Source organism: Falco naumanni, chromosome 4 (genome assembly GCF_017639655.2).
Source record: "Falco naumanni isolate bFalNau1 chromosome 4, bFalNau1.pat, whole genome shotgun sequence".
NCBI classification, from domain to species: Eukaryota; Metazoa; Chordata; class Aves; order Falconiformes; family Falconidae; genus Falco; species Falco naumanni.
Genome location: NC_054057.1, coordinates 74,910,016 through 74,933,713, shown reverse-complemented (window position 1 = coordinate 74,933,713; position 23,698 = coordinate 74,910,016). Strand labels below are relative to the sequence as shown.

Genomic DNA, 23,698 nt, shown 5'->3' with positions numbered 1-23,698 from the left:
TGTGATACTGGGGATTCTCTTTTGCTATTCAGCACTGTTGCTGTGTTTCCAGATTGCTGACTTGAAGGCAGCTAGACAGCTTGCTTCTGAAATCACCTCCAAAGGAGCAAGTCTGTATGACTTACTTGGCAAAGAAGTTGAACTAAGGGTAAGTATATGCTGGAGAGTGTATGAGAACTTGTCTTCACTGGGTCCTGCAAAGGAAAAGGGTAATGAAAGCATCAGTAGTTCGTCTTAACAGCTGCATCTAAAATGAGTGTTCTGTGACTTTGAAGGAAGGGGTCTGAAAGTTTGCATTTCCTTTCCACTTATACTTGGGTTGCAGTAAGCCTGAGAGAAGAGTTCGGCATTTTCTCTTCAGCAGGAAACTGCAATACTCTCTGTAGAACCGTTTGGAGATACTAACTTTGTATATACTTGTTAGTGGTGGGGATAGATACATCCTAAAAGATAAATTATTAATGCTGTTAGTTTTCCAAGTGCAAGGCTCATTATTTCTGTTACAGTAATTGAAGAGCTCGCAGGTCTGCAGGGTACATATTCTTCAGCTTAGTTGTAAAATTCAAACTGGTGCATGAAGTCAGGAGAGTGTCCTGAAACACTACCAATAAGTCTTCCAATTATTTTCTTAAATGCATTTATCTGCAATGCTGGAGGTTATTAATTTTCTGAAAACAGACATGTAAAGAAGGGAAACCCTTGACTGTTCTAGTGCTGGTTTTGGTGATCTTCAAATTTGCAGTATCCGAGCTGTTGGAGGTGCATCCTGTAAAAGCCATAGACTGTACCTTGACGATTAATGCTCCCCGATTCTTGTTTGGTGGAGTATTCTTTCAAAGAGTAGGTGATATACGGAGAAGTCTATCTATGGGAACATTGCCTTTTCTACTTGATATGTAAGTCCGCGTGGTATGCAGTAGTGTGAAAGGCATTAATATTTCAAAAGGGAGAGGGAAGTGATAAGCCAGTTTAATTCAACATACACAGTTGTCACAAAACAGTTAATCAGTTACTTCTTATATTGCATTCTTTGCTTAATTTCTTGGCTTTGAAAGAATTTTCACATGAATGCTACCCAAGGTGTTAATACGTGCTTCGGAGCATTAAAGCCCTTTTCCCTGTGTACAGCATCCCTAAGAACTCCACTTAAAAAGTCAAGTACAGGTCAATATAAGCCAACATTTTTAAAAAGTATTGGTTTGAAATTGGGCATTTAATGACTTTAAATCAAAGCTTTTAGGAGACCAACTGACTTTAGAACTGGGCCCTAGAAGAGGGACTAGTGCAAGTGCGGTGTGCTGAAAGCATGAAATGAAACATCAAGAGAAGAGTAAGTGCTTCAGTACAGCCACTTCTCATTGGGTCCATTAAGATATCTTCAATGGAAGGCTATTTGAAGGTGCAATTTCTAAAAGGATGGTACTTATATGCAGTAGTGAGCATGTTTGTCGTGGCGTAATGACTGAGTGCGCAAGATGGGACTAACTAATCCTACATAGGTACACAGTTTATATTTTACAAAAAGGTTTGACAGATGGAACATGTAGTCTTTAAGAAATCCTGCCTTAGGAAAGGTGACCTTTGGTTCAGTCTCATTAGCTCTGAGTTTATATCCTAAAAGTACAAGGTGACACTATGACAGCACAGTGAGAACCCTCAGAGAGCAGCAGAAGAGACTTTCATGCTCTGTTCCTTATGATTTGTGACTGGTTCCAGCCATCTTCAGTGATTTGTTAAACCCAAAGAACCCATTTTTGGCTTGTGTGTTAAATGCCAAGTTCAGTACATAAGCGCATGACAAGTTTGAGGCTTGAGCCTGTAGCAAAGCAAATAGGTTTCAGGTTAAAATCCATGAGGTTGCAGTAACCAGGTGGTCAGTGGAATTTGTGAAGTTTTCCTTTTTTAATTATAAGCACACAACTCTGTCTTTCACTTGAAGTATGAAGCGTGCTCATTAGAGCCAAATGCTGCTGTTTTCTTCCATCGCTCTTAGGTTTGGTAATGCCCACAGAAGTCAGTGGAGCTGCAGTTCTTGCTAAGTAGCCAGTGTTGAGGGCAGTAAGGAATCGCCCTTCTTCATTTCCCACATCTTCCCTGCATTCTTCACAGAGTTGGTGAGGTGCTCAGAAGGTCATAGGGATGGCATCCTCTGCCTGCCCTTCCCACCCGATTCCTGGTGGGCAGAAGTAGAAGTGCAGTTAATTCTGGCTTTGTGTGGGGAATTGGAGCTTTGTAGATATCAAATGAGTTGCCATTAATCTAAGGTTATTTTTATTATTTTTTTAGTGTGAAGACATTGATCTCCATTGCTTACTCTCTTTTGACATTGCATGGCTAAGTAATGCACACAATAAATTGCACTGGCAAAGGGATTGCGCTATTAAAGGGCGGTAGGAGAGCAGTATGGTTTATTTTTTCATTACATTTTATGTCCTGAAACCTGTTGCATAAATCACAGCTGTGATACTGTTTTAATGAATTTGAAAACATGGTAGTTTTATGTTCCCTGAACCTTTTTTCTTTTTTTTTTCTTTTTCTAATCCAGCCATTTCCATATATTTAAATGAAGGATCTTCCTACCTAGACTTAGACAGCCTGATGATAATTCTTGTTTCTATCCAGAGTGAAGACTGCTTCATTTTCTGGTAATTGTAAAAGAAATGCCAGTGTTTGGCACTAATGGGTTGACTAGGTCTGTTCTCTTAGTCTGAGCAGCTTTTTGGGAAAGATCATTGGGAAAAAGGTGAAGTAAAACTCATTACTTCTTTTAGAAATGTTGACTCTAATTTGTGTCACAACCCTTACTTTCTTTATTGAAGTTCTTTTTGCATGTAATTTGTATAGAAACAGTGTAGAAAAGTGTAGAATACATTAGAAAAATTGTATTGCTCCAGGTCATGGAACACTTCTTTTTTTTTATAAATTACTTTCTGAATGGAAAACAAATTTCAGCTAGAGAAGGGTTTATTAAGGGACTGGTTCTGTTAGATGTATTGTAAATAAACAGTGATGTAAATGTACATGTGTATTTATTGGGAAGAGTTTAAGTCTGTATTTCTTTCTTGGAAATGTGGTACTGTGCCTTTCTGATGCTTTTGCAAATACATTATTTCCTGACTGAATATATAGTTCTTATGTATATGTAAACTGCTTTCAAAGTTAATTTATGATGTAGAGAAAACTTTAATTTAAGAACAGAGCAAGAAACAAAACCTACAGGCATTCATTTGCTGAATTCAGACTATGATGCTGTTAGTTAAGACTTTGGGAAAAAAAAGACAACCCAAAAGATATACTTTTATCAGATGAAAATCACAATTGTCATTTTTGATTTAAAAAAGAAATCACATTTTATATTGTAAATAGAAAAGGAAGGCATTTCCTGATTAACAATCCTAAAGCAGCAGGAAGCTTAAATGTGAAGGGGAGCTATTTGGTTCCAGCCCTGCAGATGTGTAAAGAGATTCCTATCCTGCTGCCAGTGGATCCCAGCTTGTGCAGTGGGTTGTGGAGCACCAGGTGGGGAGGGGGAGAAGTACAGGCAAGGCATGTGTGGTGCTGTGGCTGTGTCACCTGCACTGTCAGGTAACTGTTCAACGGGAGCTTGGCCCGGTTAACTCTGGGGAGCAATTCAGCACTAAGGGGGAAAGGGATGAAAGCTCTTACTTGGTTAGAGGATCTTTGGAGCTAAATGTTGAATTCTTCAACACACTGAAGCTCTGTTGTTTGTAGACCAACTGTGGATGAGCACAGCATAAGTTATTGATGTCCTGTGGCAGCAAAATGGTAGACACACAGAATTTTTATTTTAAAATGCATTTAACCCTTACTAAATAAATACAATAAATATTGTGAAATAGTTTACAGTTTCCATTACTCGTTCAAGTCTTAGAGCACAGAAATTGCTAAGTTGAAATTTGTAGTGTGTAGTGGAGTTGATGAATGAATTTTGCTACAACACCATGAGATCCCTAGATGAAAAGAAAATTCTGTGCATGGAGACATATGTCTTCATCTTCATTGTTTCCTTTACTGCCAGGGGGACTTTCTCTGCATTGCATTGTGATGTAGCCTTCCTTTTCAGAATGTTTACAGCTAGTTTTGGAAGAGTAACTAGGCGCTTTGAGTTCTGGTTTTCATCAATCTGTTTTCTACTTTTTTTTTTTATGGCGAAGGTGGAGGTTGATTTGGATTTCAGGTGGGATGGGAGAATTTGTTTGGATTTCTTTCTCTCTCGTCATATGCTATACTAGTACTTAGGATGATTAAAAGAAGTAGAAATTGAAAATACCAGTGCTGTGATTAAGCCTGTCAAGGCCAAAATCAAGAAAAGCAGCAACAAAATTAATGTCAGTACTCAGGCAAAACGCAGCACCACTTTACTATGCATTCACTCTGGGTTCCACGCATGGCTGCCTCTAGACCTACACAGCTAACTGCTGCGGTCTTGTAAATGGCCAAAAGATGTCAGGAAAGTCAGTAGTCCTCTATACCCTATAGCAGCTGGCGATCATGGGGGAAATGGCAAGATAAATCTTTGGGGGGAGGGTGGGGTGATGAGGTAATCCAAATAATTCTTTAGCACAAAATAAAGCAGTAATGACAGTCAAGGCCAGTTGTGATAGTTGAGGAAGGATGCTCCAGAGTTCTCATACATCGACCATCCGAAATCCAAAAGGAAAAATCCACGGCTATTTATAACACCTCAGCAAAGCTGACTGGCTCTGAGTGCCTGCCACTTTGCATCTGCCAGAGGTCCTGTGGACACATTAGCAGGAGCCTGTCAAGAAGCTGCCTTGCTTAGCCTTGCCAAATTATTAGACACAGTAAGATAATGAAGCAAAAAATTCAAGAATAAAACTTCCTCTGTGTTGGTGGCAGGCATAAAGATTTCTGACCTTCTGAAAAGGTTGTTTTCATTTTCTTTACCTCTTAGTAAGCTCTAAGCCACGTAAAACTGAAGAAAGATGAAAATAACCTTTTTTTAAATGTCCTTAGCTTGTGCTGAAGATGAGCAACACAGTGGGTCTGTTTTCTAATGCTCCTCTTGGCGCTTACTCCATCTGACCTTGAACAAACTGTTTATTCCCCATGTATCCTCTTGTGTAAATAATTTCTGTAATTTTGTAGATTAAAGCTTTTAACAGCCATATAAAGTGTTCCCAATCTATGGAGAATGAATTTCTAAGTACAGGGTATTGCTGTGAGTGTTATTGTTATGTATGCGCATAGTATAAGCTTGTTCCAAAATTGATGGAAGTCATTAAGAATCTCTTCACTGACTTCAGTTTGTGAAACACTTCTCTTAGGAGTGCCAAAGGCATTTAGATCCAGCTGTGGAACTGAGACACTATTAGTTACAACAAAAAGAGTTGCCACTAAGGACATTTAACTTGGATCTCTTTATTGGCAGCTTTTTGATTAAAGAACCCTTCCTCCTTGCCTCCCCCGGCTCACGGTGGTGTGGCTTGCCACCTACTCTTTCTGTAGAGAGGCAGATCTGATTTGAGTGACAGCTGCATTGTTCAGTACTCTTTGAAAGTTAACTACAAAAAATATTTTATTTGTAGTGTTGGAAACATTTTCTATCTGCCAAATGTTAGTTCTGGGCGTGAGATACTGCCTGGGGGAGGCTGATAAACTAATTTCTCTCATTTCCTGTGCTTTGGTTACACAGTTGCCACTTACAATTTCTAGTGGAAATAAGTAACTTGAAATTGCCAGAACTCTGGAGAATTACCTAGTTTGCTTCAATATTTTTTTTTAACTGACCTGCTTCTAACCAAAACCTAACCTATCAGGTTTAAGGAAAAGCGTTTATTGCAAAGTGGGAAGCCAAAATTAATCCTTGCATCTGTAAGATATAGTTGGATCAATACCGTCCTGTGTGTTAGATTGCTTCAATCATAACTGTGGTTGTGTGCTGCGCGGATATAGTATTTGTGGGTGTGTTTTATGTAAGAAATGATTTTGTAATGAACTTCCTGGGAGTATTTGGCTTGAAGGCATAGCATCAGCTATAAATTGATGGCACGTTTCTCCTTGCAGTTTGTGGACCAGTTATGTCAGTGCATTGATAATTTTGTCAGCTCGTTGGAAGATCTGAATTCTTGTAGCTCAGTTCTAGACTGTTTTGAAGAACCATTCTAGTTTGGCAGCGAAGAAAATCGCATTTGAACCATCTTTTGTATGTCACAGCATTTGTCAAAACCTGTGACTGCACCAAGTTCCGCTTAACTGGGCAGAATCAGAAGCGCTGTCTTCTGAATATCTGGTGAGGTTTTGCTTGTTCATTATTCCCAACCTTCCTTCGTGAGACACAGAATACAGCCATGTCAAAGTTTTAATTACATAAGAGGAAAATGGGCTTAAACATAAGGACAATGATTGTAGCTGTTTTTAACTATTTAAAATGCCTTTGTTCCTGCCCAAAGAGAGCCCCCCGGTACTTCTGTTGCTAGAATACAACAGCCACTCCACTTACTGCTGGTTAAGCTTTGCTGAGAATGGAAACCCGAGTTGTATGGCAATGTTTACTGAAGTCAAAGGCTCGATGTAGTTTAAGCTTTTAATTCACTTATTTGGGTAGGTGGTATTGCTGCATACACAATGCCTGCTCCTACCTTTGCTGCAACTTTGCATGACATCTTCATGTATCTTTGAGGTCTGAAAGGTGCTGCTGGAAGACGTACTCCTTTTTGTTGCTTTTTTTCCCTAAGAAAATCATAACCCTTCCTGAAGTTTTCTTATATGTTATCTATAAGGAAAGGGCATTCAATTGCTAATTTTGTTAGAGAAGAACGCAGATAAAAAGGAGAAACTGAAAAGATTTTTGCCCGACTGGGTGTCTTGCCTTTTTGATGACCCTGGTCTTTTTCCCTTTAAAAAAGAAATCCACCTGTCAGTGCTATCCAAGGACATTTCTATTTGTTTATATTAGGAAATTCACTCACAAACCTAGCTTTTGCTCTGCTGGAGGAGCTATGTTCCTTGTGATCTTGCCAGACTCTTGCCAGAGACATCACAAGCTACTTCCTGATTAAAGATCCATTAAGTGACACCCTGTAGTCCTGTGGACTAATCCAAGCTTTACCAATGCAGCGTGTCATGAAACCTTACATAAAGTAAATTAGAGGTGAAGTTTTTAAGGATGTAGGGAGATGTAGTTTTAAAGATTTAGTAAGGATGTAGAAAGCACTGCTGGGGTTTGTGAGCTGAGGGTAATTCGGTGGAATCGGCTCTTAAACCAGAAGACAGGTGGACCTGGAGGGGTGTGTGTGGGGAGGGAACAGAGCAGCCTAACTTTGTGCCTGTCAGAAAGGTTTAAAGTTCCATTTTTCTTGCCTCAGCAGTCTGTATGCCAACATTTGTAAGGGGTTTCTTCTGTCACAAAGCATATGTTCAGATTACTTCTTATTTGGCTAGGCAGGCCTTCTGATTCTTTTTGGTCTGGAGAAAAATTGTGCTTTCCAGTTAGTTCTTCATCTCAGCTCTTCTAAGATCTCAGAATGGTATGCTTTTTGTGCATTGGGATAGCCAGGGGGGGTCGGATACTGTTTGATTGAGGGCTCTGCATTGCTGAGTTGAGAAATGTCTCTGTGGATTCCCTTTGTGGACTGCTGAGACAAGCATACAAGAAAACAGCATAGCCTGGAAGCAGCAAAATTCTCAATTATCTTGACCTTTAATCTCTTGAGGAGGAAGATAGGCTGTTAGGAAGTATAAGATTACTTCAGAAGGTCTGGATTATTTTTAATGTCCCTCCTGTACCTTCCTGTTCATATATAATGGTCCCTAATGATCCATTCCCTATATTGGCCAAATGTGATCACAGTGTGTGTTAGTAAATTCCCTGAATAATAAACTTTTCAAAAGGAAAGCTTGATTGCCTGCATAGACAGCAGTAGTTGCAAAACCCTTATTTGCAGGGAGTAGGGGATGTAATGCTTTCCGGACTAAGACTGAAGGCAACAGTAGCAGTGAGGGGGTAACTTGCGTGTATCAGGCTTACACACTTCTGAGGAATGAGGAAGGATTTAACCTGTGGTCAAAAAAGGTTTGGTGCAAGACCGGTGTGTTAGAAAAAAAGCTTTATTTTCTGTCCTTATCACAAATATATATATATATATATATATATATGATAAAAAAAGATGTTTAGAAACCTCTGCTAGACCTTGAGCACATCAGCATATATGTATATTATGCCACATTTATTGTGACTGACTTGTGCACTGGTCATGCTTAATTACTTGCCTTGGGTCCTTACTGCAGTTCAGAGGATGTGTGCATCAATTTATCCATACACCAAGTATGCAGGAAGGTGTTTTATCAGTTTTTGATGTGTAGTGATGGAAAACCATTACCAGTTGAAAATGCTTCACTGGGCATATTTGCAGGATGGTTTTTGTAATAGTGGATCTTCATTGTCAACCGAGTATAAAGCTCCTGGGGGGAAATTCTCAGTGAGGGCAGTGGTGGGGCACATCTGCAGAGATAGTAGTAGCATCCTTCTGCCCCTGCTTTTTATGGCTAGTAAGTGCATTTGGCTTTCTGCGTGGTGACATTACTGAGCAGCACGGGAGTGTGTGAATTTAGGGTGGCTTCAGTGTTCCATATTAATACTGCAGCACCCAGGGAGACGGGAGTATCAACAGGGTTGTAATGGAGTTCCAGATGAGATATAAGGAAGAAATTTTTTGTGATGAGGGTGACGAAACACTGGCACAGGCTGCCCAGGGAGGTGGTAGATGCCCCATCACCGGAAACATTCCGGGTCAGGCTGGACAGGGCTCTGAGGAACCTGATCTAGTTGAAGATGTCCTTGCTCATGGCTGGGAGGTTGGACTAGATGGCCTTTAGAGGTCCCTTCCGGCTCAACTCATTCTGTGGTTTTCTGTGAAGCTGAATGGATTACCTGTTGCACATTAACATGTTTTGTCAACAAGACAAAGTAGCAAGTGCACTCAAAATTTGCACCTTTATTCACTGTGCAGGAACCTCCACATATAGACAAGTGCTGGCATTGCTGCTGCTACCTTGACAGTCAGCTGACTTTTAGAGACGCTCTTCAGGTTTCAGTAGAAGGCCAAGTGGCAGTACAGCTATTTCCCATTCTAGATCTGACTTTTGAGCTAAATGAGCCAAGCTGCGACCGAGTCCATGAAGGTGCTTCTAGATTTCAGAATGGACTCACCATGTTATCCTTCATATCAGGATTCTGAATCAGACTGTAACACCTTGCACATGATGGAAGGGTGCAATGTACTTACAAAGTGCTGTTCGCTGTCACCAGTTTCTGCTAAGGTCAGAAGATCCTAGGAGCTCTATCTTGACCCTCTGCCAGTACTTGGTCTGTGGAGCCCATATAACACTTGACAACATACCAGTTCCCTCTGTAGTGTTTACTGCTAATTCCTGATGCTTTTGGAGAGTTTTGTCTTAGCTTCTCAACAATTTTAATTGTTAGTATAGAATATTTCTTGTCTTATATTTGACATGCAAGTGGGCTGAAATCAAACTTTCAGGAGCTTTTGTCCCTGTTTTTGGTTTGGGTTTTTTTTGTCATTGGTGGTAAGTTGCCTTTTTTTTTTTTCTATTATTCAGGAAGATGGCAGACCCATACTGTGCTTTTTAAATCTGCAATACAGGTGCAATATAGGCGTCTAGTCTCACCTCAGATGTCTGAGGGTGTCCAAGACATTTGAAGAGAGATGGCAAATATAATACGGACTTAGGGTCTACCTGGAAGACGACGGTAGACACATCTGTTCAGGCAGCGGAGTCATTTGCATGTTACCATGTATTTCAGAGATTTGTGTACATACCCTAAAAGGTACTATACTTTCAATGAAAGATAGGTATTCCCTAATGATCCTGGAAGGGCAGAGAGATCCACTTGTTTCCACATCCAGAAAACTTAAGGCTGCAGAGCTTTGTGGAACAGGTCTTTAGTGACAGGAAAGGCAAATCCTGTGCTGCTTTTCTGCATTTTATATTTCCAACAGCGTTTTTATATTTATCTAGATGTTTGACAGTGAAGCTGCAAGAAGGTTTCATAAAGTTACTACCTCTGTATTTGTATCCTACAGGATGCTTTTTTGCTGAGCGAGGTAACTCCTGGTTAGATGAACCAGTTGCTTTGTTATCTTTCGGCAGAAAGAAGCTGTAGTGTGACACTAACCTGAGCGTTGAGAGTGATGGTAACTCACAGTCCTGTGTCAGGCTGACTTCTCCACCAAAAGCTGGTTGCTGCAGCAGACAGCCAGAACTGCAGCTCAGTACCTTTTCCAGAAGGCTGGCTGCTGATCTGAGTCCTGTGGACAGAACTGCTCTGAAGATCTGCAGTGGCCTTCTCCCTCGCTGGTGTTTGACCCAGGGGACCATTGCTCAGTGAGGATGCGGATTTGAGACAAGTAAATTCTTTAGGCAGATGGAGTTTTGAAGGCTTTAAAGATCAGTGTTATTTCCTGAAATGACTGCAGTATAGTTTTGCTCTAAGGAAATTTATCTTCACCTTTTATGCCAAAATGTGCGATTTGGGCAAAGCTGGCTTCAGTACTAACTTTCCATTGTCCTGTGGGGAATGTCTTGTCAGGCTGTGCTCTGTTCTGCTTGATTGGGCAGTCAGCTAGCCTGTGATTAGAAATATTTCTTACTTTAATGAAATTCTCATTTCCAAAGAAAATGAAGTTTTCAAGTGTAAACCAGCCAACTAATTTATTAGTACTTCCAATTGGCTTTAGCCAAATTGAGATTCAAAACTTGAAGAATTAAAGTCTCAGTCCTTCCATGCAGCACCAAATATGAGTCAAACCAGGATAAATAATGCCAGCAAATGGTGTCTCTTGTGTGTCTTTGTGTGTTTTCTTTAATAATTGTCAGATTTAGTTCATCAGAAATAATTTTACACTTGGCTTCCCTGATTTTTAATTAGTATTTATTATGTAAAACTATAGCCAGGGAGCTCTTGGACACTTTGAACAGGAAGCACTTGTAAATGGTAAACAATCAGCTTGTTCATGAATACCTCTATGTTTTTGGGTATGTTTGTTTTCTCAAGTTGTAATTACCAGGCATAGCCCTAAATTGTTCTGCTTCTCACTTCCTCTTGCCTTGATAATTTTTTCTATATTTTTAATCTCTCCTGAGAACTCTATTTTAAATGGTTAATTTAAAGGAAATCTCTTGAGTATTAGAATGTATATTCTGATTAGTACACCTAATTGCAAAGAGTACATCACTTTAAAAGAAAATGAATGAGGCCATGTTTTTCAGCTCAGTTCTGTTTGCACACTTTTTGAGTACAAGGAATTGTGAGTATAGCCAGTGGAAATGTAATATCTGGTATGTGGAGAAATTTAGAAAATTGATTTTGCTTTCAAGTATACAGCCTATTTGTAGCCACAGACTGAGGCACAAACAGATGAGCCTTTGTGTAAAGCCAGGCTTTAAAAATCTCAGTTGTCATGTTACTGCATATTTTATATTCGGTAAGAAATACCAGTAAGGGTGAGTTGGGCTGGAAGGAAAATGTGCTGTACTTGCTTATGCAGGGAGTCAGAGATAGTCAAAGTGGTTGTGTTAAATTAATTTCTTTAATTTTCTAATGGCTTAAAAACATTTAAATTTACCAACTTTGGTATTTTAAAGTAGATGCTTTTCCTAATGTCTCTGTAATCTTTGTGCGGTGTTTATTTTTATCCCAGCATATTAATGTGAGCTGCCTGCCTTTTCATCCTCTTCTGTATGGCCAGTTGCAGGGTCCTTCCTGAAAAGAGGTATTAAAAATAAAAGTTTTCTCTTTGGAAGTTTTCATAGGATAACAAGAAATGGCCCAGTGATGGGTACCCAGGGAAGCTGTTACAAACATCAATTAAAAAATTTGTGTACAGCTCTCGATAGTCTCAAAATATATTTATTTTTCCATTGTATTTCCATTATATATTACTGTTTTTTCCATTATATTTACTATATTTTTTCACTTAAATTTACAACTCTAAAGTGTCAAAATTAGGTTAATGGCACTGTTTGTAATGGTGAAGTGAAAAATGTATGTACAAATGCAGGGTCTTAGAGGGGAGAGCCATGTATGTACAGAAGCTATAATGGTCCACTTGGATCATCCTGCCCATCTGTTGGGGTGGGAGGAGTTTAATTGCCCTGACCTTCTTCTTTTCCAGTTTAACCCTGATTCCACAGTCTGAAAATACAAGTTTCTGTCTTTACACTACTCTTCATTGGCCTGACAAATTCTTCTAAGCAGGTGTTAATGTAGGACTGAACCTTGTAGAAAATTATGTGGATTCTTGCATGAAGACTGTGTTTTGTACATGAAAATTCCATGGGTAGTAGAGGGAAGGTGAAGAAGAAAAGACATTAAACTTGTGTCAATTTTTCCAACTTAAAAGGGTAGATCCTCAGCCGTGTATCTAAACCCCATCAGTTACCCTGACCTGATACACACTGCAGTGACTTGTGCGTGTTCTGTGGGTGTTTTACTTGACTACTGAAAGGAAATTGGTAAGGGAGTTGTTTATAATTAAAAACTAAGGTCCTTGCTATTTCTTTTATCTCTTTAGAAAGTGGGAAGGAAAATAATTTCCTCCACCCTGCTGAATGATCAACTTTTTTTTTTTTTTTAAATATGTTAGTTCTGTAGCAGAGATGTTTCTGTCAGAAGAACTGAGTACAGTTGGCAGGGCAGTGTCTTCACCAGGCTGATCCTAGCTGCCATTTCAGTTCAAGCAAAGTCCTCACAAATAAATAGGCATTTTGGTGAGCTGGTTAAATGCATGATGTTCTCAGAATTGCTACTGAGCTACATTATTCTTGTTTGGTCTTCTTCCAGGAGTGTCTACCTGTACAGTTATTCAGGAATATGTATTGTGCAGACCCTTTGTACCTTATTTTCACTGAAATTAACTTTCTGTTGCTTGGAGCTTGTATTTCGGTGTGGACAGGGAGTGTTCACAAGCACTTTAGGCAGTGTAAGCTGTCACTGCCACCAACAGATGTAACTCCTGTCACTCTCCCCAACATAATATTTCTTCTATTTCTTTTCTTGTGCCAGGAAAAAAAGCCTTCTTGCAGCATGTGGCAGGCTTATTCAGAGGACTGATCCAGTGGAGGAATAAGCTCAGCACAAAAATCATTTCTTGGCAGGATGAGCTCCCTGGCTGGGTTCACCATGCAACTCCCTGAACTTCATTTGGTAGGGAGGGAGCTAGGCTGCCTGTGCTGGTACTTACTTAGGCAATCTGGAGTGTCTGGCATGGTAGCTTAACAAAGTGATTGTATCTGCTTCCAGAATTCATCTTGTAGTAGGCTGGGTACAGCTTGTTGCAATGTGTTTAAAGAATTTTTAGATTCTTAGTCAGATGTTCTCTAGAGAGATGCTATTTCCATCTTTATCCACCTGTTACCAAATGGTTTGCCAACATAAGATGATTTTAAGGACATTTAGCTGCAAAAATCTCCCTCCTCTCCTCCCAGTAGCAAACAAGTAATGCAGTGTTTTCATTTAATGACCAGGTCAGTGTTGTAAGACATCATACAGACAGGTGCACACTAAATACCGATAAGCCCATCCCCAAAACTGCTGAGAGTGGAAGAGGTTTTTTCATCCTTTGGGATATAAACAAGGATCACTTGGGTTTGTTTTTCTGAACCACTTATTTATCAAAATCAGAGAAGTCCATACATCTGCATCATCTGATTTTCATATGGGTTTAGGAGGCACTTGCTGCCTGTTGCAGCTGCCTGGCAGAGTTAGATGGGTTCATAGTGCTTGTTACTCCATAATTTTTGTGACACCATGCTCATCTACCTACACTATTGTTTTCACGGGTCGTGGTGTAAAGGTGATGAAATCTTCTGTGCTATGTTGCATACCTTGCTCAACATGTAATAACCAGTGCAGTTTCCAAAGATCTGCATTCAAGAATACTTGCAGTTCAGACAATAGCACTTACCTTGTTTTGAAAAGATGCCTTAATTCCTCAGTGTTAATCTTTAGCCTCACTTAACTGACTTTTTCATCATCTCCTGTTCTTTAAATCATCTGAGCCTTGGTGAACAAACACTAAATCCTATTCCATTAATTATGCAGATGATCATGTCATTATTGCTTGACCACCCTCAGTTCTGCATATATCAGTTCCTTTGTATAGTGTTTAAATGTACTGGTATATTTTTATTTCATAGGAAGCAAGAACAGAATCTATTGCCAGACCTTTGGAGATAAATGAGGCTGAGAAGATGATGAAAATTGCCATTGACTGTGTTCTGGTAAGCAAAATGGTATTTATTATATCATTCCTCTCCTGCAAGAATAACATAGCTCTTTTATCAGCAGGCTAGAGTTAAGAGTGCCAAAGCACCCATCACCTTCAGCTGGTGGACCACTGCTGCACGTGGTTAGTTAATGGCTAATGTTGAACTTTAATGGCTAATGCAGATGTTGGTCTTCAGGTAACATCAAATGTTGAACAGAAGTTCATCCAGGCAGAGGTCAGGCTGTGATGACTCCTTGTGTCATGGTAATGAATACGGTCACTGATGATCCTTATGGTTTATTTGGGAAATCTGCTGTGTTCAAAGTGAACAAGCATTTTAATTGAAACTGCTGGTTTTCCTGACAGAGTGAATGAGGTGTTGGCACATTGATGATGGTGAGCTGGCAGTCAGAAATCACAGCCTGCAGCAGAAAGGGTAAACTATGCTAGCAGCAGCACCGAGGAGAACATATTAAGACCACTCTGCTGTCATTGTTGCACTGTGTAACTGCATTGGTTCAGTGTGCAGAAACATTCCTCCAGTAGGTGCATCAAAGAACTGCACTTGGCCTCTCTCTTGGGAGAAAACGCATTTTAGTGATATTCCCTGCCTTTGTTAGGAGCTCAGTGGTAACCCCAGAAGCTCTACAGGAGGGATAAAAATTGCCTAAAGCAGCACAGAAATCTCCATCCCATCTACATTGTCTAAGCCACGTAAACTTTGCAGTCAAGGCTGCAAGGGGTGTACTTGGTAACTCAGGATGTGCTGGTACCTCTGGAGTTGTGAAGTTGGGCTTGGGAAGCAGGATAGCTGGGCTGCCCAGGGAGTGAGAAGAGCTGGTTCTGTGCTAATTGGTGCCATGCCAGTGCATCGTTGTTAGTCTGGTTTTGGCAGACCTTTTGTCTGTCCCAGTCTCCACAACACTGTCCTTGCTCCAGTGCTTGGGTTCCTGTATTTCTGAAGCATTTGCTGCACTCACAGCCACTGTGCAAGTATGGTGGTTAATTAAATCCTAGTGATTGCTGTGAGTTATTTAAATGCAGACTGTATCCAGTCCAATTGTATAATTACAAGGAGTGGAGTTCCAGGTTTAAACAGCCAATGCATAATCAATAAATACTCCAAGCGATCTTTCCTTATGTTTCTGCTCTACTCACAGTCTATATGAATTCTAAATGTGGTTAATATGCATTGTTATTCTGTGCAGTAGAGCTAATAAACTAACAGCAGCATAGTAGAGCAATTGGCTTCTTGGGAAACAGCAGTAATGCACCTCAGCTGGTTTAGTTCTGGACCAGTTAATGAAATGACCTATTATAGCTGAACAGCACCTGACAGTTACTGCTGGAATTTCAGCAAATGTGAAGCCCTCTCTCACTCAAAAGGCACTCACAGTTCCCTGAGCATGAGCACACTGAATGTACTCAGCTCATTTTAATAAACTGGAATATTCGCACTTTTCCCTTCTGGTTCCTGTGGCACATATTCTAATGTTCAGGATGCTTCCCAGATTTTGAAAAGATGCATAAAGCAAGACTTAGAAAAGGATGAAGATATTTGGATAGAGTAAGTTCTTTATAAAACAGACCATTATCTTAAAGAGGAAAAAAGAAAAAGATGGAAACTACAATTCCCTAAAATAGTACCAAAAATAATTGCATTTCTCATCTGAGTTTATCCAGATACTTACATGTCAGGACATGTCCTTATGTATCCTGTTAGATATTTTGGGGGACGCTTCTTCCTATCTTTTACTGCTTTTTTCCAGTGGGAAGGAAAAATAATGTTAATGCTCAGGGCGAGCTGTGGGTTTTCTTCTTTCTTCTTTAAGAATGTCTGGAAAAAAATCAGGTATTTTAAATTTGTAAATACCCAGTTAGTTCACTATCCTCACCACAAAGAACTTTTTAATTTTCATTGCCTAGCCATTTTACGTTTTAGCTCATGGTTGTAATGTTGTTTGATAACATGAGATGCGAGATTATATGGAACAATGTTCAGCATCTGAAAGATAATTCTAATTATTTCAATGCAAGCCATGGTTCACCATCCTTCTCCTTTAGGAACAAGTCCAGAAGACTAAAGACATGTTGAGTAATGTGGCTTTGGATGAAGCCAATTTGGAAGCCAAGATTGAAAAACGAAAATTGGAACTGGAAAGAAGCCAGAAGAGGCTACAGACTCTACAAAGTGTTCGGTAAAGATTATGAACTGATTATCTACTGCATAAATGAGTGTTAGCATAAATGGTGGAACTGTGCATTGTTAATGCTTAGAGCAGCGAGGAGGGAGCCTGTAATGAGGCTGAGATGATGGCCTGTGGAAAAGAGAGATTCTTTTCTCTGGAAATACCCAGTCTGGATTGTGACTGTTGATTTTTCATGTATTATAAATCAGAATTTCAGACTGTTAAAAATGGCCAGAATATTATTTGTTGGAGTTGCTGTACAAAATGGTCAGGTAGTATGTCTTTTCCTTTGTCATTAAACATAGATTGTGTCAGGTAGTTCTCCTGAAAGCAGCAACTGGTACAAACATTCCCTCGGATCCCAGAGGCTTCTAGCGTTCTTAGCCACCAACAGAAAAAGTTCATTATGCATCACTATGCATCTTTTTTTAGGATCAGTTCCTCTAGGCAGTGATACAGCCCACTGTAAAATCAAGATCTCCAGGTTCACAGTTTGGGTTGATTTCTTGCCCTTAATTAAACTTCAGGTTTATACAATCTACAAGATCATGCTCTATTTTTGACCTAATATGGGGGAAAAGAAAAAAAAAAAAAAAGGAAATAATTCAAAAAATGAGTCGTGGAAGGGATGACATTGATTCATGTATGCATTTTGATCAGTAACACTTTGGAGGAAGTGCACTGGGTAGGCGTGAATCATTGACAGCAGCAGTGTTCTTTGGGGTGCAACGGTTAGCTCTGTTGTATCGGGACATCGGCCCTTACTGGTGTCTAGTCTCAGCAGTTTTGTAGCAAATAAGTCTCCAGCCATGCTACAAGCTAGGTTTTTTAACTCGTGGAACAGCAGGATAATTAAGTTAGATTTGCTTCTAAAGGGACCAAAATGTTGCCTTTCTGCCTGTTTGAAAGGAAACGGTAGTGGGTACACAATAACCTTTCCTTTGCTATATGTAATTTTTGCAGGATGGTTTAATGAGTTTTTGTGTCTTATGCTTTTAGTCTCTGAAGTAGTGTGGAACCTTAAAACAAAAGGTCCTTTTAGATTGGTTTAGTAGATGTGAAAAGGAAGCTGCAAAACCAAAAATGCTTCTTTCAGAATTCTGCATATACAGGTCAGTATTTTGCTGATTAGTTTGTGCTTGTTCTCTCCAGTCCTGCTTTTATGGATGAGTATGAGAAGATTGAGGAGCAACTGCAGAAACAATACAGTAGTTACCTAGAAAAATTCCGTAATCTGACCTACATGGAGCAGCTCCTGGATGATCATCGACGGACAGAGCAAGAGATGTTTGAGGTAAGACAGCTTAGAAATGCTCAGCAAGACTGTATATCTTGTAGTTCTCGGCCTTACAACAGAAAATGTTTTAATAGCTTTTTGCCAAAGCATCACATTACACATTGTAGAGTCAGCTCTGAGTGACAGGCAGTCTACTGACAATTCAGTAAGTGTGACTGCTCTTGGACGAGCATAAAACAGCTTTATTTTTTGAGTTAGTGAAGTTAAACCAGTGTAGCGATGCCACTTTCCAGTCTCTGACTCCCCCGACTCATTTTCCGTTGAGGTTTTTTGTTCATGAAGAATGCTTTCAACATTTCTAATCTTCCTTATTGTTATCATCTGCCAACAACTGTGTAAGGGTGCCTCAGCACAAGGCTCTTCAATTTCCTCGTAGTAGTCCTCTTCAATGAAAACAGCAAAGAGTGTCAGTGGAAAGGTCTGATATACTGGAATCCTCTCTCACATAGACTTCAGCTTTGTTTGATGTAAATTCTTATTTCTGTTGACTTGCTGAATTGTATCGGCTCAATGTAGTTCTGTATTTTGTATCCTGCTGGATAATCTGCATCTCTATCTTGTCTTGCTCCATGCTTTTCTTTTTTGTGTTTATTGGACTACAGCGCTTTCAGCCAACGTCTCATTCAGCTTCCTGTAGCTTCATGTTTTACTTGTTTGGCTTTTCGTCCTTCTCACAGTCATTACCCAGTGTATCTTCTGTTCTTCGCTGAAAACATGTTTCAGTGAATGATCTCCCCTTGGACCTTAATACTGGTGGGTGTGCTATACCTTCAGTTAACCAATGCTTCCTCTTTCTGGATTGTCCTATCTTTCATATGCAGATCATGTTTTATTTTGTCAACACAACTTACTCTTGTTCCTGGCAGAAATGTGGGAGAGCTGTGCATGATGTTCCTTCTGTCTAGCTATGACTGCCTGTTTTGCTTTTGCCGTGTCTCTATGTCTACTGATGTGAAAAAAAAGTCATTTGCCCCCAAGTTTTTCAGTCTTCTCCTTTAAAGTACTCATACCTGTGTTTAGTTATAGTAAAATTTTGTGACCTGTGCTTCAGCTGCAAATAAGGCTCAGTAACTTTATAGTCCCCCTTCTCCTATTAGCTGTCTCTCTTGCATCTGTGAGATATCTTCTTGGAAAGCCTTGTTGTTCTAGAGAAGAATCCTTTCATGATTGCCCACACTCTGTTCCTGCATGTCTAAGCCGCGCAGTACAATGTAGAGGTGCCTTCATAACCAGGCTTCAGGCTGTTCTGCAGTCTGGAGAAAATATGGTAATTTCCGTCACCTTTTGGATGTAGGAGAAGACATGCTGTGTTCTTTTGAGAAGCCTCAAATATTTTGTTGCATTATTTGCTTGAGGGATAAAATAACCTGTCTTTTAAAAAGATAACATGGGATTTTGACAACTTGTTAATCATTGTGAACCAATTGCCCATTAACCTCCCTTTTTATAAGCACTGTCTTTCTGGACGTTATTCCACGTATTTCTAATCTGTAGCCAGCTTGGTATTTTCATGTGTCTTGTTTTATAATGTTCTAGTTCTTCCCCACATCTCTGGCCAAAAAAAAATTAAAATGTCCTCAATTAAATCATAATCTTGAAATGAAGCCTACAATCTGATTTTTTTTTCCCTTCTGTTGAAATGCCATAGAGACTTAATACCAAAAGTAGAAATGTTTTGAACAGAGCTACCTGAAACTGTTTATAAATTCATGCACGGAAGTTAGTAATGAGTTGGTGTACAGCTCGTTCAGGGGATTTTTGTTAAAAGATAATAAGACAAAGAAAAAACCTGTGCAATTCAGGGCTGTGGCTGTGCTTAGAATGTGGAGAACACTTTTTATTTTCCTTTGTCTCCTTCTTTATCTGAGACACCTGGAAATCTACCCATATGGTTTGGCTTTTCATTTACTAGGATAATCATGTAACAGTGCTTCAGCATTGTACAGAATTAAAGAGTACTAAAGCTTATGACAAAAAGATGTGTTTTTTCTCTGCACCCTTCTGTCACTTGTTGTATGCAGTCTGTATTAGCAGTCATCAGAACTGGCAACATTTTTAAGTTGCACCTTATGCTAAAAGCAAATTGTCATCAGGTCGTCTGCATTTGCAATGCATTCTTGCCATGTCTGGTGGTCTGTGCTTCAGTGTCTCTTAACTATGGCCTCAAGTGATCCAGTTACTTGCTGAATCCTGTTTCTGTTAAATACTTCGTGTTAGCTTAAACCAGCATGAAGCTTACCTGTCAAGTCTGGTTCTATAACTTGAGCTTAACCTTGAAAGTACCCCGAGATCATTTCATTTCACTTCCTATATATTAGTCGGTTAATCTTTTCACTGAAGAGTGTTAGTTAGGGAAGACCAAAACTAAAAAGGGGAGGGTGGGGGGTGGTACGGAAATACATTTTACAGTTGCTGTTCAGAACTGGAGAGAGGAGCATGGGGATCAAGAACAAAAAATTTAAGTATCTAAAAATACTTCAAATATTTAAAGGTTGAGACTCTAACCATCTCTTTGTGGGCAGCAATACAGTGGCTCAAGTAGCTGTGACTGCTTTGTTGTAGAAGCTGTTGCTTTGGTAGCAGAAGAGGCTTCGTGTGTATGTGTCTCTTAAGCCAGATTTTCAGGAGTGACGGAGTCCAAAATATTATTTGAAGTAATTATGAGATGTCAGTGCTCAAAATAAGGCTCCAGGACTTGGTAAGTGAAAGAAGATGAATGTGGGTCCCAACTGAGCCAAGAGACTTGCCTTGGCGCAAGTCCTATTTCCAAACCAGTGAGGCAATTATTTTATTTTCTATTTTTAAAAGATGGCACACTGTTTAATCCATTTCAGATTAGTCTCTTGCCAACCTGGAACACCAGAGTATTTCTTGCACTTCTGTCAGTCTTGATCTGCTTTTCAGGTGATACTTCATCGACTTTGGCTACTTGTTGGTGAAGCAAAACTGTGGGTCGTTTATTACAAGCTTGGGAAAAAAAAAAAAAAAAAAGCAGTCTGCTCCAAAATGATGCTGCATGTTGTCCTAAAGTTTATCATCTTGTGTCTTTTTCAAAATCAACCGTGGAAAAAGTAACAAGGGTAATTACATTTAATCCATTTTAATACATACTCTCTCCAAAACACACTCTGCCAAAAAACACTGAAAATGATGTTGATTTTTTCCAACCTTGATTTGTTTTTTGTTCCACCAAACAAATCTTAATTATCTTCTGTAGTAGAAGTGAGAGTCAATTCTTTTATCATTGGTGTGTACTTTGTTAAGTAGCTTGTCAGAGAAAAGCAACAGGAATGTAATTAGATTAACCCAGTCCTCCGTGTGCTGTTCAGTACTGAGGACTGATTTCCAGACCCCTTTTCTTGACTAGGTGCATGTTTTTAGGAGGAATTTTTGTTCTGATTGAGAGAATGTTGCTGAATAACAAGACTAATCTCTAGTGCAGTTAGACTTAGAGCTGTTTCGGTACCCTGCTGACGTTGCACAGCTAATGACCTGGACCAGAGTGCGTTTCCTAATTAGAAAAGTGATTTAAAGATTGTACCCAAGCACACGGTTTTAATTAAGTAACATTGAGCAGCTGAAGCACTCCAGCCTCTCCAGACTGCAGTGCTGGTGGTTTGTGTGGATTTTTTTGGTTTGTTCTTTCATGTGGTAGGTGCACAGGGCGCTCCTCTCCATGCAACTGTAGCTCCTGTTGTTTTGAGCTTGCTGTTCCCTTTTCCTCTCTGTGTCCGTAATAATATGGAGCAGTGGTTGGTGAGCAATTGGCAGGAGTCTCCTGCCAGGTGCTGGGCTGAGAAATCTCTCTCTCTCTGTTAAAACAAACTTAAAGGCTTGGTTTTGAGTCTGAACTGAATGAATTGCAAGAACTAAACAGTTAATTGATGATGAAATTACCACCTGCAAAGCACCTGCCTGTTTGATGTGGGAGCCCTTTGAAATGTATGAAAAATACGAAATCATTTTTCTGTTATCAACTCTCATTTGTGGAGATGTCAGAAGTCCTCACATGACTCCTCCTTTGAGTGAGTTTCTCACACTTACTGACAAACTGTCATGCGCTACTTATTATCGGATCTGAGGAATTTAAACAAGGGCCTTTTGTCTTTGCAGTTTCCTTAGCCTTTTCTCATTTTCAGCCACTTCGTTTATTCTGTTTCTGTTCTCTTGTGCTGCTCGTGGACTTAATCCATCTTCTTGCATTTCTGTGCAGAAGCAGGGATTTATGTGCCATGTCTCCTTAAAGATTTGTCCTCATTTCTCTACTTTGTAAAAATATTCAGGCTTCATTAATTTTTATCCTGTTTTTAAGATGGAATTGTTTCTCATGTTTAGACATGAAAGCTATTAGAACTTTGGATGCCCTAAAAATCAGTTTTAGGGTTTTTCAGATTTGGGGGTTGAAATTTTCTATAGACTATACATGAATGCCTCTCTTAAAGGACAACACAGGCTAATGCAGTTCAAAAAGGTGGTTTTGAAACTGGCTTGTGTAATGCCAGAGTAACTTGGCAATATACTTTAGCATTTGCCTTTTCTCTAGACACAATATGCTTATTCTTTGTTGTGCTTCTCAGAGGACATCTCTGAAGTACTTTCTTTTTTCAGCTACTTTCACCTAAGGTATTTTAAGACTGTTTTGTGCTAGTGCTGTGAAATCTCAACTAGGGAATACCATGGAGTGGTGGGTGTTCTAAGCCACGCAGTCATTATCCTTGGTTTTGGATTGCTTAAACTGTTTTTCTTTTCATTATTATGATATTATCTATCAGTACACTATCAGTAGCCAGTCCATCATGATTAAGCAAAGAAAAGCCACATAAACAGACTGTAACATAAACATAATTGTGACTTTCCCTTTGCGACCCACTCTGCCCCAATAAAATCCCTTCTTCATTAAACTTATATGGGGTTTTTATCAGAGCTGCATACCTGAAGCAGACGCTTTATTCTGAATATGCATATAATAGGGATATCTGACTTCTGCTGCACTGTGAGATACTCCTTGGTTCTGCTGCTTTTCATGTCTTTTTGCATTGAGCTGTCTCACGTGAAATATTAAATCTAAACATTCCCATTGCAATGTCTTCTTGCTGAAATAGCCAGACAGAAGGTTAATATGAGAAGCCGTTGGTTACAGTCTTTAATTTTCTAGCTAATGTGCATTTGAATTATGACTGGTAACATTTTTATAGGTACCAGGAGAGCACTCCTGGTCCAGTGTTGCTGAATTATGTCGAATATCAGATGTAAAAGTAAGCACAGGCATCTTAATTGTTGATTGCTTCTATTTTGCCATTTAGTCAGGTGTACAAGTATGGCATTATTGAATGTGCACTGAGACACACAAATCCCATAATGGAAAAATGTGGGGAAAGAATATAGGAAGAGGAAGGGAATGCACAGGGAGACAGTAGGGGCAATGAAGCACAGAAGAAAAGAACAGAGGAAATTGGTGGCCTGAGAAATGATGGTCACACAAAGGAGAAGATGGAGATAGAGAACATGTAGGAGGACATGTGAAAAGCATGGTAGAAAAGATGGAAGAGTTGCTATGTGCATTCATTCTACTGAAGCAAAAATCTGCAATCCCCTGCCAATACCACAGTGACTAGATCTAGACTCTCAAGGGTACCTCTAAATGCCCTTAAGTACTTGGGTGCTTTATTATATATACTCCCTAAGCTCCTGGTGCTTTATTGATACAGTCTCCTGTTAAAAGCTATAGGAAAACTTTCTGGGAAAAGAAAACAATTGAGATCAGCTGAATTGATCTCAATCAGATCAACCAACTCAGTGCTTGAATATCCACTCAGGATCATCAAGATTATCCAGACAGCTGATGTGCCAGGTGGGTGAACAAACTTGTCCTAGGATCCCAAATTTGGGGTCATTTGACTCACAGCTTCAAGTTCTTAATGTCTGACAGACTAGAACTT

At 39.6% G+C, this 23,698-nt stretch overlaps 1 protein-coding gene across 5 annotated transcripts in view; it reads left to right on the top strand.

The window, feature by feature from the left end:
* The window catches only part of CLUAP1 (clusterin associated protein 1), a 68,616-nt gene that overhangs the window by 7,581 nt on the left and 37,337 nt on the right, over positions 1–23,698 (top strand). For 4 of the 5 annotated variants that reach the window (XM_040592613.1, XM_040592612.1, XM_040592610.1 and 1 more), the window contains exons 5-8: positions 53–148; positions 14,203–14,286; positions 16,338–16,471; positions 17,615–17,756. In XM_040592613.1, coding sequence (XP_040448547.1) covers positions 53–148; positions 14,203–14,286; positions 16,338–16,471; positions 17,615–17,756 — 456 coding nt within the window. The remainder of the gene's footprint in view (positions 1–52; positions 149–14,202; positions 14,287–16,337; positions 16,472–17,614; positions 17,757–23,698) is intronic. The other variant, XM_040592614.1, reaches the window with a different exon arrangement.